The 14,935-nt window shown below is 46.6% G+C and overlaps 1 protein-coding gene across 1 annotated transcript; it reads right to left on the bottom strand.

Moving 5' to 3' along the window:
* Positions 1-9,563: 9,563 nt before the first annotated feature.
* On the bottom strand, positions 9,564-10,424 carry LOC123397932 (LOB domain-containing protein 12-like). The gene has a single exon (XM_045092445.1). The coding sequence runs from the start codon at positions 10,205-10,207 to the stop codon at positions 9,674-9,676; it is 534 nt and encodes a 177-aa protein (XP_044948380.1). The 5' UTR covers positions 10,208-10,424; the 3' UTR covers positions 9,564-9,673.
* Positions 10,425-14,935: the final 4,511 nt, after the last annotated feature.

A 14,935-nucleotide genomic window follows, 5' to 3' on the forward strand; every position in this document is an offset into this window, starting at 1 on the left:
GAAAAAATCAAAGTAAAGGAAAAAAAAGGGGAAGAAGTGGGAAGGGGGAAGGACTCCCTCCCACCAAACCAAGTAGGACTCGGTTTGGGGGGGGGGGAGAGTCCTCCCCCCTGGCTCGGCCGACCCCTTGGGGATCCCTTGGACCCCAAGGCAAGGTCCCCCTCCCTCCTCCTATATATATGGGGCTTTTAGGGCAGATTTGAGACGACTTTCTCACGGCTGCCCGACCACATACCTCCATAGTTTTTCCTCTAGATCGCGTTTCTGCGGAGCTCGGGCGGAGCCCTGCTGAGACGAGATCATCACCAACCTCCGGAGCGCCGTCACGCTGCCGGAGAACTCTTCTACCTCTCCGTCTCTCTTGCTGGATCAAGAAGGCCGAGATCATCGTCGAGCTGTACGTGTACTGAACGCGGAGGTGCCGTCCCTTGGTCACCACGTAAAACATGCAACAACAAAATTAGAGGACGTCTAACTTGTTTTTGCAGGGTATGATTGTGATGTGATATGGCCAATGATGTGATGTGATATATTGGATGTATGAGATGATCATGTTGTAATAGATAATATCGACTTGCACGTCGATGGTACGGCAACCGGCAGGAGCCATAGGGTTGTCTTTATACTAACATATGTGCTTGCAGATGCGTTTACTATTTTGCTAGGATGTAGCTTTAGTAGTAATAGCATAAGTAGCACGACAACCCCGATGGCAACACGTTGATGGATGATCATGGTGTGGCGCCGGTGACAAGAAGATCGTGCCGGTGCTTTGGTGATGGAGATCAAGAAGCACGTGATGATGGCCATATCATGTCACTTATGAATTGCATGTGATGTTAATCCTTTTATGCACCTTATTTTGCTTAGAACGACGGTAGCATTATGAGGTGATCTCTCACTAAAATTTCAAGACGAAATTGTGTTCTCCCCGACTGTGCACCGTTGCTAAAGTTCGTCGTTTCGAGACACCACGTGATGATCGGGTGTGATAGACTCAACGTTCACATACAACGGGTGCAAAACAGTTGCGCACGCGGAACACTCGGGTTAAGCTTGACGAGCCTAGCATGTGCAGACATGGCCTCGGAACACATGAGACCGAAAGGTCGATCATGAATCATATAGATGATATGATTAGCATAGGGATGCTTACCACTGAAACTACTCCCGACTCACGTGATGATCGGACTTGGGATAGTGTAGGTGGATCATGAACCACTCAAATGACTAGAGAGATGTACTTTTTGAGTGGGAGTTTAGCTTGTAATTTGATTAAGTTGAACTCTAATTATCTTGAACATAGTCTAAGTCCACTTTGAATATATTTGTGTTGTAGATCATGGCTCACGCAAGTGTCATCCTCAATTTTAATACGTTCCTAGAGAAAGCTAAGTTGAAAGATGATGAAAACAACTTTGTAGACTGGGCTCGTAATCTTAAGCTAATCTTACAAGCTGGAAAGAAGGATTATGTCCTTAATGCTGCGCTAGGAGATGAACCACCCGCTACGGCTGATCAGGATGTTAAGAACGCTTGGTTAGCGCGTAAGGAGGACTACTCAATAGTTCAATGTGCAGTCTTGTATGGCTTAGAACCGGGACTTCAACGTCGCTTTGAGCGTCATGAAGCATTTGAGATGTTCCAGGAGTTGAAGTTCATCTTTCAGAAGAACGCCCGGATCGAGAGGTATGAGACCTCCGATAAATTCTATGCTTGCAAGATGGAGGAAAACTCGTCTGTCAGTGAACATGTGCTCAAAATGTCTGGGTACTCAAACCGTCTAGCTGAACTGGGGATTGAACTCCCGCAAGAAGCTATCACTGACAGAATCCTTCAATCACTGCCGCCAAGCTATAAAGGCTTTGTGTTGAACTACAACATGCAAGGGATGAACAAGTCTCCCGGCGATTTGTTTGCGATGCTGAAAGTCGCAGAGTCTGAACTCCGTAAAGAACATCAAGTGTTGATGGTGAGCAAGACCACTAGTTTCAAGAGAAACGGCAAAGGCAAGAAGGGCAATTCGAAGAAGAGCGGCAAGCCTGTTGCCAATCCGCCGAAGAAACCCAAGGCTGGACCTAAGCTTGAAACAGAGTGCTTCTATTGCAAGGGTATGGGTCACTGGAAGCGCAATTGCCCCAAGTATCTGGCAGATAAGAAGGCGGGCAAAGAAAAATCAGGTATATTTGATATACATGTTATTGATGTGTACTTAACCAGCTCTCGTAGTAGTGCCTGGGTATTCGATACCGGTTCTGTTGCTCACATTTGCAACTCGAAGCAGGAACTGCGGAATAGACGAAGGCTGGCGAAAGACGAAGTGACGATGCGCGTAGGAAACGGTTCCAAGGTTGATGCAATCGCCGTCGGCACAGTGTCACTTCAACTACCATCGGGATTAGTGATGAACTTAAATCATTGTTATTTAGTGCCTCCGTTGAGCATGAACATTATATCTGGATCTTGTTTATTGCGAGACGGTTACTCTTTTAAGTCTGAGAATAATGGTTGTTCTATTTCTATGAGTAACATCTTTTATGGTCATGCACCGAATGTGAGAGGATTGTTCATATTGAATCTTGATAGAGATACGCATATACATAACATTGAGACCAAAAGAGTTAGAGTAAACGATGATAGCGCCATATTTTTGTGGCACTGCCGCTTGGGTCATATTGGTGTAAAGCGCATGAAGAAACTCCATGCTAATGGACTTTTGGAGTCACTTGACTTTGATTCACTTGACACGTGCGAACCATGCCTCATGGGCAAGATGACTAAGACTCCATTCTCCGGAACAATGGAGCGTGCAAGTGACTTGTTGGAAATCATACATACCGATGTGTGTGGTTCAATGAGCGTGGAGGCACGCGGTGGATATCGTTATTTTCTCACCTTCACTGACGATCTAAGTAGATATGGTTATGTCTACTTGATGAAGCACAAGTCTGAAACATTTGAAAAGTTCAAGCAATTTCAGAGTGAAGTGGAAAATCATCGTAACAAGAAGATCAAGTTCCTACGGTCTGATCGTGGGGGTGAGTATCTGAGTTTCGAGTTTGGTACTCACTTAAGACAATGTGGAATTGTTTCGCAGTTAACACCGCCTGGAACACCACAGCGTAATGGTGTGTCCGAACGTCGTAATCGTACTTTATTAGAAATGGTGCGATCTATGATGTCTCTTACTGATTTGCCGTTATCGTTTTGGGGTTATGCATTAGAAACAGCTGCATTCACTTTAAATAGGGCACCATCGAAATCCGTTGAGACAACACCATACGAACTGTGGTATGGCAAAAGACCAAAGTTGTCGTTTCTTAAAGTTTGGGGATGTGATGCTTATGTCAAAAAGCTTCAGCCTGAAAAGCTGGAACCCAAAGCGGAAAAGTGCGTCTTCATAGGTTACCCAAAAGAGACAGTTGGGTACACCTTCTATCTCAAATCCGAGGGCAAAGTGTTTGTTGCTAAGAACGGAACTTTTCTCGAGAAGGAGTTTCTCTCGAGAGAATTGAGTGGGAGGAAGATAGAACTTGACGAGGTTGTCGAACCTCTCATCCCTCTGGATGGTGGCGCGGGGCAAGGGGAAACCTCTGTCATTGCGACGCCGGTTGAGGAGGAAGTTAATGATGATGATCATGAAACTCCAGTTCAAGTTTCTGTTGAACCACGCAGGTCGACGAGATCACGCGCTGCTCCAGAGTGGTACGGTAATCCCGTCTTATCAATCATGTTGTTAGACAACAATGAACCTGCAAATTATGAAGAAGCAATGGTGGGCCCAGATTCCAACAAATGGCTAGAAGCCATGAAATCCGAGATAGGATCCATGTATGAGAACAAAGTGTGGACTTTGGAGATGCTGCCTGAGGGCCGCAAGGCTATTCAGAACAAATGGATCTTTAAGAAGAAGACAGACGCTGACGGTAATGTGACCGTTTATAAAGCTCGACTTGTGGCAAAGGGTTTTTCACAAGTTCCAGGAATTGACTACGATGAGACTTTCTCTCCCGTAGCGATGCTTAAGTCCGTCAGAATCATGTTAGCAATAGCTGCATTTTTCGATTATGAAATCTGGCAGATGGATGTCAAAACGGCGTTCCTTAACGGTTTCCTTAAGGAAGAGTTGTATATGATGCAACCCGAAGGTTTTGTCGATCCTAAAAATGCTGACAGGGTGTGCAAGCTCCAGCGATCCATTTATGGACTGGTGCAAGCATCTCGGAGTTGGAACAAACGCTTTGATGAGGTGATCAAAGCATTTGGGTTTATACAAGTGGTTGGAGAATCTTGTATTTACAAGAAAGTGAGTGGGAGCTCTGTGGCGTTTCTAATATTATATGTGGATGACATATTACTGATTGGAAACAACGTAGAGCTTTTGGAGAGCATAAAAGGTTACTTGAATAAAAGTTTCTCTATGAAGGACCTAGGAGAAGCTGCTTACATTCTAGGCATTAAGATCTATAGGGATAGATCAAAACGCCTGATAGGACTTTCACAAAGCACATACCTTGATAAAGTTTTGAAGAGGTTCAAAATGGAACAGTCCAAGAAAGGGTTCTTGCCAGTGTTACAAGGTACGAGATTGAGTAAGACTCAGTGCCCAGCAACTGATGAAGATAGAGAGCATATGCGCTCCGTCCCCTATGCTTCAGCCATAGGCTCTATCATGTATGCAATGTTGTGCACTAGACCGGATGTTAGCCTGGCCATAAGTATGGCAGGTAGGTTCCAGAGTAATCCAGGAGTGGATCACTGGACGGCGGTCAAGAATATCCTGAAGTACCTGAAAAGGACTAAGGAGATGTTTCTCGTGTATGGAGGTGACGAAGAGCTCGCCGTAAAAGGTTACGTCGATGCAAGCTTTGACACAGATCCGGACGACTCTAAGTCGCAAACCGGATACGTATTTATTCTTAATGGGGGTGCAGTAAGCTGGTGCAGTTCCAAGCAAAGCGTCGTAGCAGATTCTACATGTGAAGCGGAGTACATGGCTTCCTCGGAGGCGGCTAAGGAGGGTGTCTGGATGAAGCAGTTCATGACGGATCTTGGAGTGGTGCCAAGTGCACTGGATCCAATAACCTTGTTCTGTGACAACACTGGTGCAATTGCCTTAGCAAAGGAACCAAGGTTTCACAAGAAGACCAGACACATCAAACGACGCTTCAACCTCATCCGCGACTACGTCGAGGAGGAGGACGTAAATATATGCAAAGTGCACACGGATCTGAATGTAGCAGACCCGCTGACTAAACCTCTTCCACGGCCAAAACATGATCGACACCAGAACTGTATGGGTGTTAGATTTATTACAATGTAATTCACATGGTGATGTGAGGGCTAGATTATTGACTCTAGTGCAAGTGGGAGACTGTTGGAATTATGCCCTAGAGGCAATAATAAATGTATAGTTATTATTATAATTCCTGTATCAAGATAATAGTTTATTATCCATGCTATAATTGTATTGAATGAAGACTCATTTACATGTGTGGATACATAGACAAAACACCGTCCCTAGCATGCCTCTAGTTGGCTAGCCAGTTGATCGATGATAATCAGTGTCTTCTGATTATGAACAAGGTGTTGTTGCTTGATAACTGGATCACGTCATTAGGAGAATCACGTGATGGACTAGACCCAAACTAATAGACGTAGCATGTTGATCGTGTCATTTTGTTGCTACTGTTTTCTGCGTGTCAAGTATTTATTCCTATGACCATGAGATCATATAACTCACTGACACCGGAGGAATGCTTTGTGTGTATCAAACGTCGCAACGTAACTGGGTGACTATAAAGATGCTCTACAGGTATCTCCGAAGGTGTTAGTTGAGTTAGTATGGATCAAGATTGGGATTTGTCACTCCGTGTGACGGAGAGGTATCTCGGGGCCCACTCGGTAATACAACATCACACACAAGCCTTGCAAGCAATGTAACTTAGTGTAAGTTACGGGATCTTGTATTACGGAACGAGTAAAGAGACTTGCCGGTAAACGAGATTGAAATAGGTATGCGGATACTGACGATCGAATCTCGGGCAAGTAACATATCGAAGGACAAAGGGAATGACATACGGGATTATACGAATCCCTGGCACTGAGGTTCAAACGATAAGATCTTCGTAGAATATGTAGGATCCAATATGGGCATCCAGGTCCCGCTATTGGATATTGACCGAGGAGTCTCTCGGGTCATGTCTACATAGTTCTCGAACCCGCAGGGTCTGCACACTTAAGGTTCGACGTTGTTTTATGCGTATTTGAGTTATATGGTTGGTTACCGAATGTTGTTCGGAGTTCCGGATGAGATCACGGACGTCACGAGGGTTTCCGGAATGGTCCGGAAACGAAGATTGATATATAGGATGACCTCATTTGATTACCGGAAGGTTTTCGGAGTTACCGGGAATGTACCGGAATGACGAATGGGTTCCGGGGGTTCACCGGAGGGGGGCAACCCACTCCGGGAAAGCCCATAGGCATTTGGGGGGGTCACACCAGCCCTTAGTGGGCTGGTGGGACAGCACACCAATCCCCTATGCGCCAAGAGAGAAAAAATCAAAGTAAAGGAAAAAAAAGGGGAAGAAGTGGGAAGGGGGAAGGACTCCCTCCCACCAAACCAAGTAGGACTCGGTTTGGGGGGGGGGGAGAGTCCTCCCCCCTGGCTCGGCCGACCCCTTGGGGATCCCTTGGACCCCAAGGCAAGGTCCCCCTCCCTCCTCCTATATATATGGGGCTTTTAGGGCAGATTTGAGACGACTTTCTCACGGCTGCCCGACCACATACCTCCATAGTTTTTCCTCTAGATCGCGTTTCTGCGGAGCTCGGGCGGAGCCCTGCTGAGACGAGATCATCACCAACCTCCGGAGCGCCGTCACGCTGCCGGAGAACTCTTCTACCTCTCCGTCTCTCTTGCTGGATCAAGAAGGCCGAGATCATCGTCGAGCTGTACGTGTGCTGAACGCGGAGGTGCCGTCCGTTCGGTACTAGATCGTGGGACTGATCGCGGGATTGTTCGCGGGGCGGATCGAGGGACGTGAGGACGTTCCACTACATCAACCGCGTTCTCTAAACGCTTCTGCTGTACGATCTACAAGGGTACGTAAATCACTCATCCCCTCTCGTAGATGGACATCACCATGATAGGTCTTCGTGCGCGTAGGAAAATTTTTGTTTCCCATGCGACGTTCCCCAACATCATACTCCGACACCCCGGTCCCACCCAAAACCCAGCCGGCACGCACGCATTTTCACAACCCCCTGACTCTTCCCGCGACAGACACCGTCATATTGGCCCGAACATCGCCGCAACTGCCCGTTCGGTCGTCAACCGCTGCCGTGATGCATCCACCGGAGATCAGCAGCATGTTCACTGTCCCTTGTCCGTGCCCGTGAATATGGAGACTATCAAATGGCAAGACCGTCACGTGGGAGCGAGGGAGAAGGCTCCTCCGCCAAAGCGCCCTGCATGTCGGTGCCACCTGAGCAATCACCGCCCTTGCACGTACAGCTCAAGCCATAGCACTCCGCCTCTTCCTTCTTCTCTGGCAGGCCTCCGCCGTACACCGTTGATCTCAATAGTGATTACGTGTTCACCGAATCGTCGACGATCATCTAGTCGTTGTATCCGTCCGAGGAGCCCTCGTCCATGGGTGCCCGTTTACTATTTGGTAGAATGCCCCCTCCCAAGCTCGACAGCGGTGGCCGGTGGCCATGAAGACAAACAACTGGATGATCACTATTTGTGGCAGACGGAGCAAGAGCCGCCGACAGACACCCAGCAGTCGTCGATGCTCGATGCATATGCAAGAAAAAGAGGAATTTGGCGTACTCAAACAAGGAGGACAAATTGTTGTGTTTGGTGTGGTTGGGCACAAGTATTGATCCGTTTCATGGTGCAAAGCAAAAGAGCTTTACTTTTTGGCACGGTGTTCATGATTGGTTTCATGAGAAGATCCATGATCAAAATCCGAGCTTCATAAGTCATCAATGGCGCACCATTCAAGAAGCCATCAATAAGTATTGCGGTGTGTATGCATAAACGCAAAACCGTGGACAATGGCATGGTACTCCACGAGCTCGTAAGTTTTGCTTCTACGTGTTGGTCATGTGATTTGTTTTGCTCTATGACGCAACTTTTTGATCATGTGATTGTATTGCTTTGCTAGCCCAGCCATGAATCGTTACACCACAAGATCGAGGGCAAGCCATTCCGGATGCTCCATTGTTGGTGCAAGTTCAATGGGCAAAGCAAGTGGAGCAACATTGCCAATTCCATCAAGACCACCAACACCGAATCGGATGAAGTTTGTGATCCAAGCGATGGAGTTGGAGGAGGGCTTCCACTGGACACCTGTGTGGCTAGGTTGAGGGGTAGGAAATGAGAGACCGAGAAGGAGAAGCGAGAAGGGGCCACGACCAATATGGCCGACAGATTCGAGGACATCATGGCAAAGAAGGAAAGGTATGTGCCAAGCGCAGTGAGCTCAAGGAGAAAAGGAAGGCAGAGAGGTTTAATGTGTTCATGGAAATACAAAGGAAGAAGATGGGGCTCGAGGAAAGGAAGCTTGCGGTCAAGCAAGTGTGCGAGGAGCAAAAGATCTTGTACATGAAGGCCGGCGACTTGGATCCCGGTGTGGCAAAGTTGCTTTTGCTAGTGGTTAGATGGAGGGATGAAACTTATTGAACATTCAGTGCTTCTGCTATTAGTCGCATTTGTTTACAACTATTTAAACGTATCGTAGAATTGCTATTGATCAAGAAAATTTGACAGAGGAGGAGGCCGGACAAATATGGAAAACTTTGAGGGATGGCGTCAGCCCAGCAGGATATCCGCAGATATTTGGTGGCGTCCATTTGATGAATGGCCTTGGAGATGACCAGACCAAACCAATCATGTGTAACTAGTAAAAGAACTTCATCTCCATCAATCATGTCTAGCAAATCGACTGAATCATTACTTAGAAACCATTAGTAAAAGAGCTCTCGAAGCAGAATACTTGAAAACTCATTCTTTGACAGAGATCTTAATTAGGTCTTGTCCGTATTGGTGACACGGGGCACTCAACCATCAGGAGGTACGTAAGATCCAGCCATTATCATAATGCCTGTATATAACAAGCAATATCTGACAGGTCAAATGTTAGCGAAGCCAGGCAAGTGCTGGTTCAGATGCAGGACACATGTCTTGTGCGCAGTGAGAGATTAGGAATCTAGTAGGTCAGGTCTTCCATTTGGAAGCATTAATTACTTCTTCTACCTCGGGATGCTTCATGTCGTGATGTGCACGAACAAACTATTTGGATCCTACTGTGCATACCATGTTAGTGAAGCCAAAGCCAAATGCGCTTCACATCTTTCAGCAAACAACAATATCTTCTTGTGGAGATAAGCTGAACTAACTGAACTTTGCGGTTCAGAAAACCTCAACCAGATTTTGTCTTGATGACCCATGAATAGAAATGGAGGTGCTATGCAAATGCAGTGCATGAATATGTGCCCCACCCTACTGGGTGTGTGCAATGTGGAGGCACTATCCAAAACAACATGTGTCCCAATCAATCAACTTTCTTCTCAATTTCCCAATTTTCAGAAAATTACAGAAGCAGAGACACTGTTTATGAATCAAAGTAGAAGAACACTAGACAGTTATGGCGGCACATAATGATCATGTCCATAGGGACTCTTTCTTAAGGCACGCCTCCTGCAGCAGCAGCGTGCTCATCAGATCATTCTGCATGACGAGGCTGCTATACGCCTTATCATCATCGTCCATCTGCATTTGCTGCTGCTGCTGCGCCTGGCGCTGCTGGAGCTCCTGCAGGTGAAATGCAGCGGACGGGGACGGGTGGTTGATGCGCTGGATGATCTCGGCCTGTGCGACGGCCAGCTGCACCTGGAGCTGGGAGACCTGCTGCTGGAGGTAGGAGATGGCGCCGGCGCATCCGTAGACGGGGTCCCGCATCCGCGCTGTGGCCTCGTACACCAGGCTGCTCACGGCATCAGCCCGCTGCGCCGCAGGGAGCTCCTGCAGCATCTTGCTCACGTTGCTGGCGCCGAAGACCCGGTGCACGGTGGCGAACCGGTGGGGGTCCTCCGGCGGGAAGTAAGGCGCAAACACGCAGTCCCTGGCACACCGCCGCCGCAGGAGCTTGCATGACGCGCACGGCGTGGCGCTGCTCCCGGTCTGAGCCCCGGCCATGGCAGTGCTTTCCTCTTTGCTACGGGCTTAGAGAAGAGAAGAGAAGGGAAGATAGAGCAATGGATGGAGATGGCTGCAAAGGGGGAGGGTGATGGGTGCAGAGCTAGGCCTTTTTATAGAGGAAGCAGCCAGCAAGGAAGAAAGATGGAGGCTAAGCTAAAGCTAGGTGTCAATGAGGGAGGTTATTTGTTAGTTAATTCCACGCACACACTCGTTAATCAGGACAAGCAAACAAACAAGCATGATAAACTAGTTTATGTGATGGTATTGTGCTAATTAATGAGCTCTGTCATCTTGCTTGCTGGATCACATTCATCTAGCATAGAATAGGTGTAGAGCCATGTACCTACTGGTACTGCATGCAGTGTGTGTAAAGGCTTCCTGCCTTGTTTGTCTGTATTTAGCAGCAAAGGTTGATTATTAGCTAGTAATCTATCTATCTATGCACCAATGGCCGTTATGTTCTGGCAATTCTGCTCACCATTCACTTCACGCGGCACCGCCACACTTAGCTGGCTGTAGAGCCTGGATCAATATTTGACCCTGCATGCATGCACGTTCAGAGTTGACCTTCCATTACATGAAACACACTCATAGATTTAATTATCATTGCTGGTCTGATCCGTCTGACGCATGCTGTTTAACATGTACTTGTTTAATTAAAACCTGGCTTCCCCGCATAAATGAGGCGAAGATCGAAGACTTAGCACACACATGCATTAATTAGAGAGGAAGAAGTGTTGCTAGCTAGAGCCTAGAGGTGAATAATTATCAAGTCGGCAAGGGAAATGGCGGGGCTCGACGTGAGGATGTCTGTTTCACTCTTCTCTACAAATTGGTGAGGTGATGTGCTACTACTAGCTTCAATTCAATCTTCAATGCTAATCAACTACAGTACTGGTACTAGTAATCAAATGGAGTACATACAGTGTGGGAAAACAACACATACCAGTATTTGTTTATCTTTATCCCATACGCATATTAATTATTAAATCAAGCCAAGACCAGGAGAAAACCTGACACGTATGTACGCCCTAGAACAGTGGTACTAACATCATCATGCCGACGGACAATGAGAGATTGGGGATTTGTCCTGCACTAGAACTGTACAGCTACATCATCGTATAGAAGCATTTCTATAATATACTCCCTCCGGTCCTTTTTAGTCTGCATATTAACTTTGTTCAAAGTCAAAGTATCTCTACTTTGATCAAATTTATAGAAACATGTATCAACATTCATAGTGCCAAATTAATATTATTAGATTCATTACGAAAGGTAGTTTCATGGTATGTATATTTGGTATTGTAGATGTTGATATTTTTCAATATATATTTGATCAAACTTTGTAAAGTTTGACTTGACCCAAATCTAATATACGGAGTAAAAAGGACCGGAGGGAGTACATGTCAATAATAGCATTTGCTAGCTAGAGACAAGTATCCGCAATGTCTGATGCTAGTCATGAGGGGATGACATACCACGTACGTGCACCCATGCGGCCATGTCCAACGCATTAAGGCCTCGTACCAACTTGTGATGCAGACTGTGCAACCACACCCTATACCTCTAGCTAACCCGCTTGTGTTTCCAGTGTGGATGACAGGACAAATTCATGCTGGAGCTACGCTACAAACAAGCATATAGTTTGCCTAAAAGGATTGTTGTCGCCTCAGAGAAGAGGAACAAGAAGCATAGTATATACTGCCAGTATCATATATCAACATGTACAAAAGTCTTGCCTCCCATGCATGCATCGATTTTCATTTGTCGAAGAAAGGCATATTAATTCTTTCTCTGTGCTCTCGTGTACTGCAGCGTCCTCCTTTCTTAGTGCATGGGAAAAGGAGCACTACAAAGTACGGGTCCTGACCCAGGAAGGAGGCAGGATTTCTAAAGTTGTTGCGATGCGTGCATGCACATGCACGTTGCTATCAAAACTCAAGAAAGTTTCAGGCATGGATGTTTCACCCCTAAATAGTTAACCTGCCGACAATGTTTCACCGCTAAGAACCAACACCAAGAGGCCATTGCAAATAAGTCTTCATGCATAGTTCCTGCTTAATTTCAAAGTCCAAACGGATCCATCACATGGTTTGATAAACTCGCTGGACTAACAGAGCCACCCACGCATGGTCATAGGCAGGCTAGCTGTAGTCTCATTTACCTCGTGTTCTTTTACCGCCCTCTTATCAGTCCGGGTTATTTTCCAGGCACTAAGACTAACCCACAGTGTAGTAGACTTTTCTTTAACTTTCCTAGGGCACTGGAACATGCAACAGACATTTCCTTTCCCCAACACGACGACTTGTTCCCATCTCATGTAAACGCCTCCAATTGGGTAGACCCGGCCTTTCCACAAGGAAAAAAGGACAGAGGTTCCAAGATTCCATCTATCAGGATGGACCTGGACCACTAGCTAACTCACGTTAGGTTCGCCTTGTGTGTGCATGTGCCTCTTGGATCAAACTTCAGAGTTGGGTTTAACCGACACTACCACATGTTAAGTGTCTGACATTCCAAGGTTACTCACATGCTCTCAAGTTACTATTCATTTCTCACCACCAACCTTGTAGTTTTCATGTGTTTCCAAGAGAGCTTTCTTTCTACTCTGAATTCTACAAGGTAAACTGTCCTATTGCTCAACGAAACGTAGCCATCGCATCAAAACGCTTGAGCTCGATTATGCCGCGAGAGTAGACCATTGTTTTATTTTCCATCTATGGAGGGGTGATGGCCCTCACTTATGCCCTTGTTAAACCTTCTTCTTTATTAATGAGATGAGGCAAAGCTTTTGCCTTCGTTTCAAAAAAAAAATGTCATGCCTTAGGATACTCACATATATTGTCTAGAAAATAGAAGGGCAGTCCGGTACATGTAGCTCCCGCTTGCACAGGTCCAGAAAAGGGTCCGACTACTTTTGGTCTACTGTACGCGTTCCCCTTCCTTAAAAATACCGTCTCTTTGTTGGAAAAACAAACGCCTTAGGATTGTCTCATTCTGTTGTGCTCAACAAGTCAATATTTCCAAGAAGTTAAATGCACAATATTTCCCTACCAAATTATCTCAAAAGAAAATACATTGTAACATAAGCATCATTTCATGTGATCCTAATAAATACAAATATGTACAGCATAAATTTAGTATAGTTTTTTGCTCTTCATAGCAGTACACGGTGAATACGGCAGTGATAGTAGCTGAGGCCGAAGGTAACATACTCATCATCTCAGGTCTAAAGGCTCGTCCACGATATGAATATAAAAAATCTCACCTAACTATATTTGATAGAACAAAGAAAATCATAATATTAAGCATTATTCTACACTTTTGTTTAGATAATGAAGCAGGCTCCTACATGGTTATTGGATAAGCACACTTCATCTAATCAGATTGTGCAGTAGACAATTAGCAAAAACATTGCTAGTGCAATGAAGCTATGGGAGAGTCATTGAACGTCGTTTAAGAAGAATGACAAGCGTGACCAAATATCAGTTTGGTTTCATGCGTGGGAGGTCGACCATGGAATCCATTTTCTTGGTACGACAACATATAGAGAGATACAGGGAGCAAAAGTGTTAGATGTGTATAGTCCCATTAACTGTATATCCCGATTGTATAAGGGGCTTCCTGCATTTTATCACACATGTACATATATTGGCCTTTGGCCCTCTGTGAAAGTCAGTTGCTCATTCTTCAACATGGTATCAAATGCTAGGTTAGCCTCTCCTTCGCACGATGCAACTCTGTGCCTCCTTCGCCCGTAGCCAGATCCGCCCATCGCTGGCAGTCCCTGCCCGGATCTGTTGCTCCCTCTACCTGGATTCGTCCGGTCCTGCCTGGCCATCTCCTCCTCGTCCGACTGCCCCCGCCACGTGCCCATCAGGCCGTTGACGCCCCCTCCTCGGCGGCCGCCACCTCCTGTCACGCCCGGCAACCGCCGCCGCCTGCCTCGTCCTGCAGCCGTCGCCGGCTGCTTCGTCCGGCCCTGCTCTCCCAGCTGTTGCGCCCAAGCCGATCCCCCGCTCGGGTTCTGGCATCATGAGCGCCATCTGGGCCTACATTAGCAATTGACTCCGAAAAAAAGAGCTCCTCATGTCTTCTTCAGGCTATGTTGTTATTCCTCGTTGTTCGGTGATCTTTGATGACACCAACTATGTTGAGTTCGTGGGTTTCATGTGTATCCAATTGCGCGGTCTTCTCTTGTGGGGTGTTCTCTCTGGCGAAGTCCCCTGTCCGTCATGCCATGTTGCTCCCGTGGCTCCTATCTCGCCGGTGCCGCATGTCCTTGCTATTGATGCTTCTCAGGTTGATCGGGATGCAGCCAAAGCTCTCATTGATGTTGCGATTGATGCTTATGATCAGCAGGCCTCAGCTTATTCAGATGCTCTTTCTGTCTACCGAGATGATCTATCTGCTTACACTTAGTGGTGCAATGATGATGCTCGGGCTGCTACTATTCTCACTGCGAGTGTTCTCCCTCAGTTTGCTTCGGATTTTAGGGGGCTCGGCACCGTTGCAGCGATGTGGACTTATCTCTGTCAGCGCTATCAGCCCTCTGGTGATGCTCTCTACTTATCTGTGGTACGTCAAGAGCACGCTCTTCAGCAGGGTGACTCTTCTGTTGATGAGTTCTACTCACAGAGCTCTGCCAGCTGGCGCCATCTTGACTCTCTCCGGACAGTTGTTTGTGATGCTTGCCGTTGCTGCTAGACCATCCGGTCAGACATG

This window comes from Hordeum vulgare, chromosome 5H (genome assembly GCF_904849725.1).
Source record: "Hordeum vulgare subsp. vulgare chromosome 5H, MorexV3_pseudomolecules_assembly, whole genome shotgun sequence".
In the NCBI taxonomy this organism is placed as follows: Eukaryota; Viridiplantae; Streptophyta; class Magnoliopsida; order Poales; family Poaceae; genus Hordeum; species Hordeum vulgare.

Coding starts and splice junctions, on each gene's coding strand:
- LOC123397932 (XM_045092445.1), bottom strand. CDS start 10,207: ATGGCCGGGGCTCAGACCGGGAGCAGCGCCACGCCGTGCGCGTCATGC.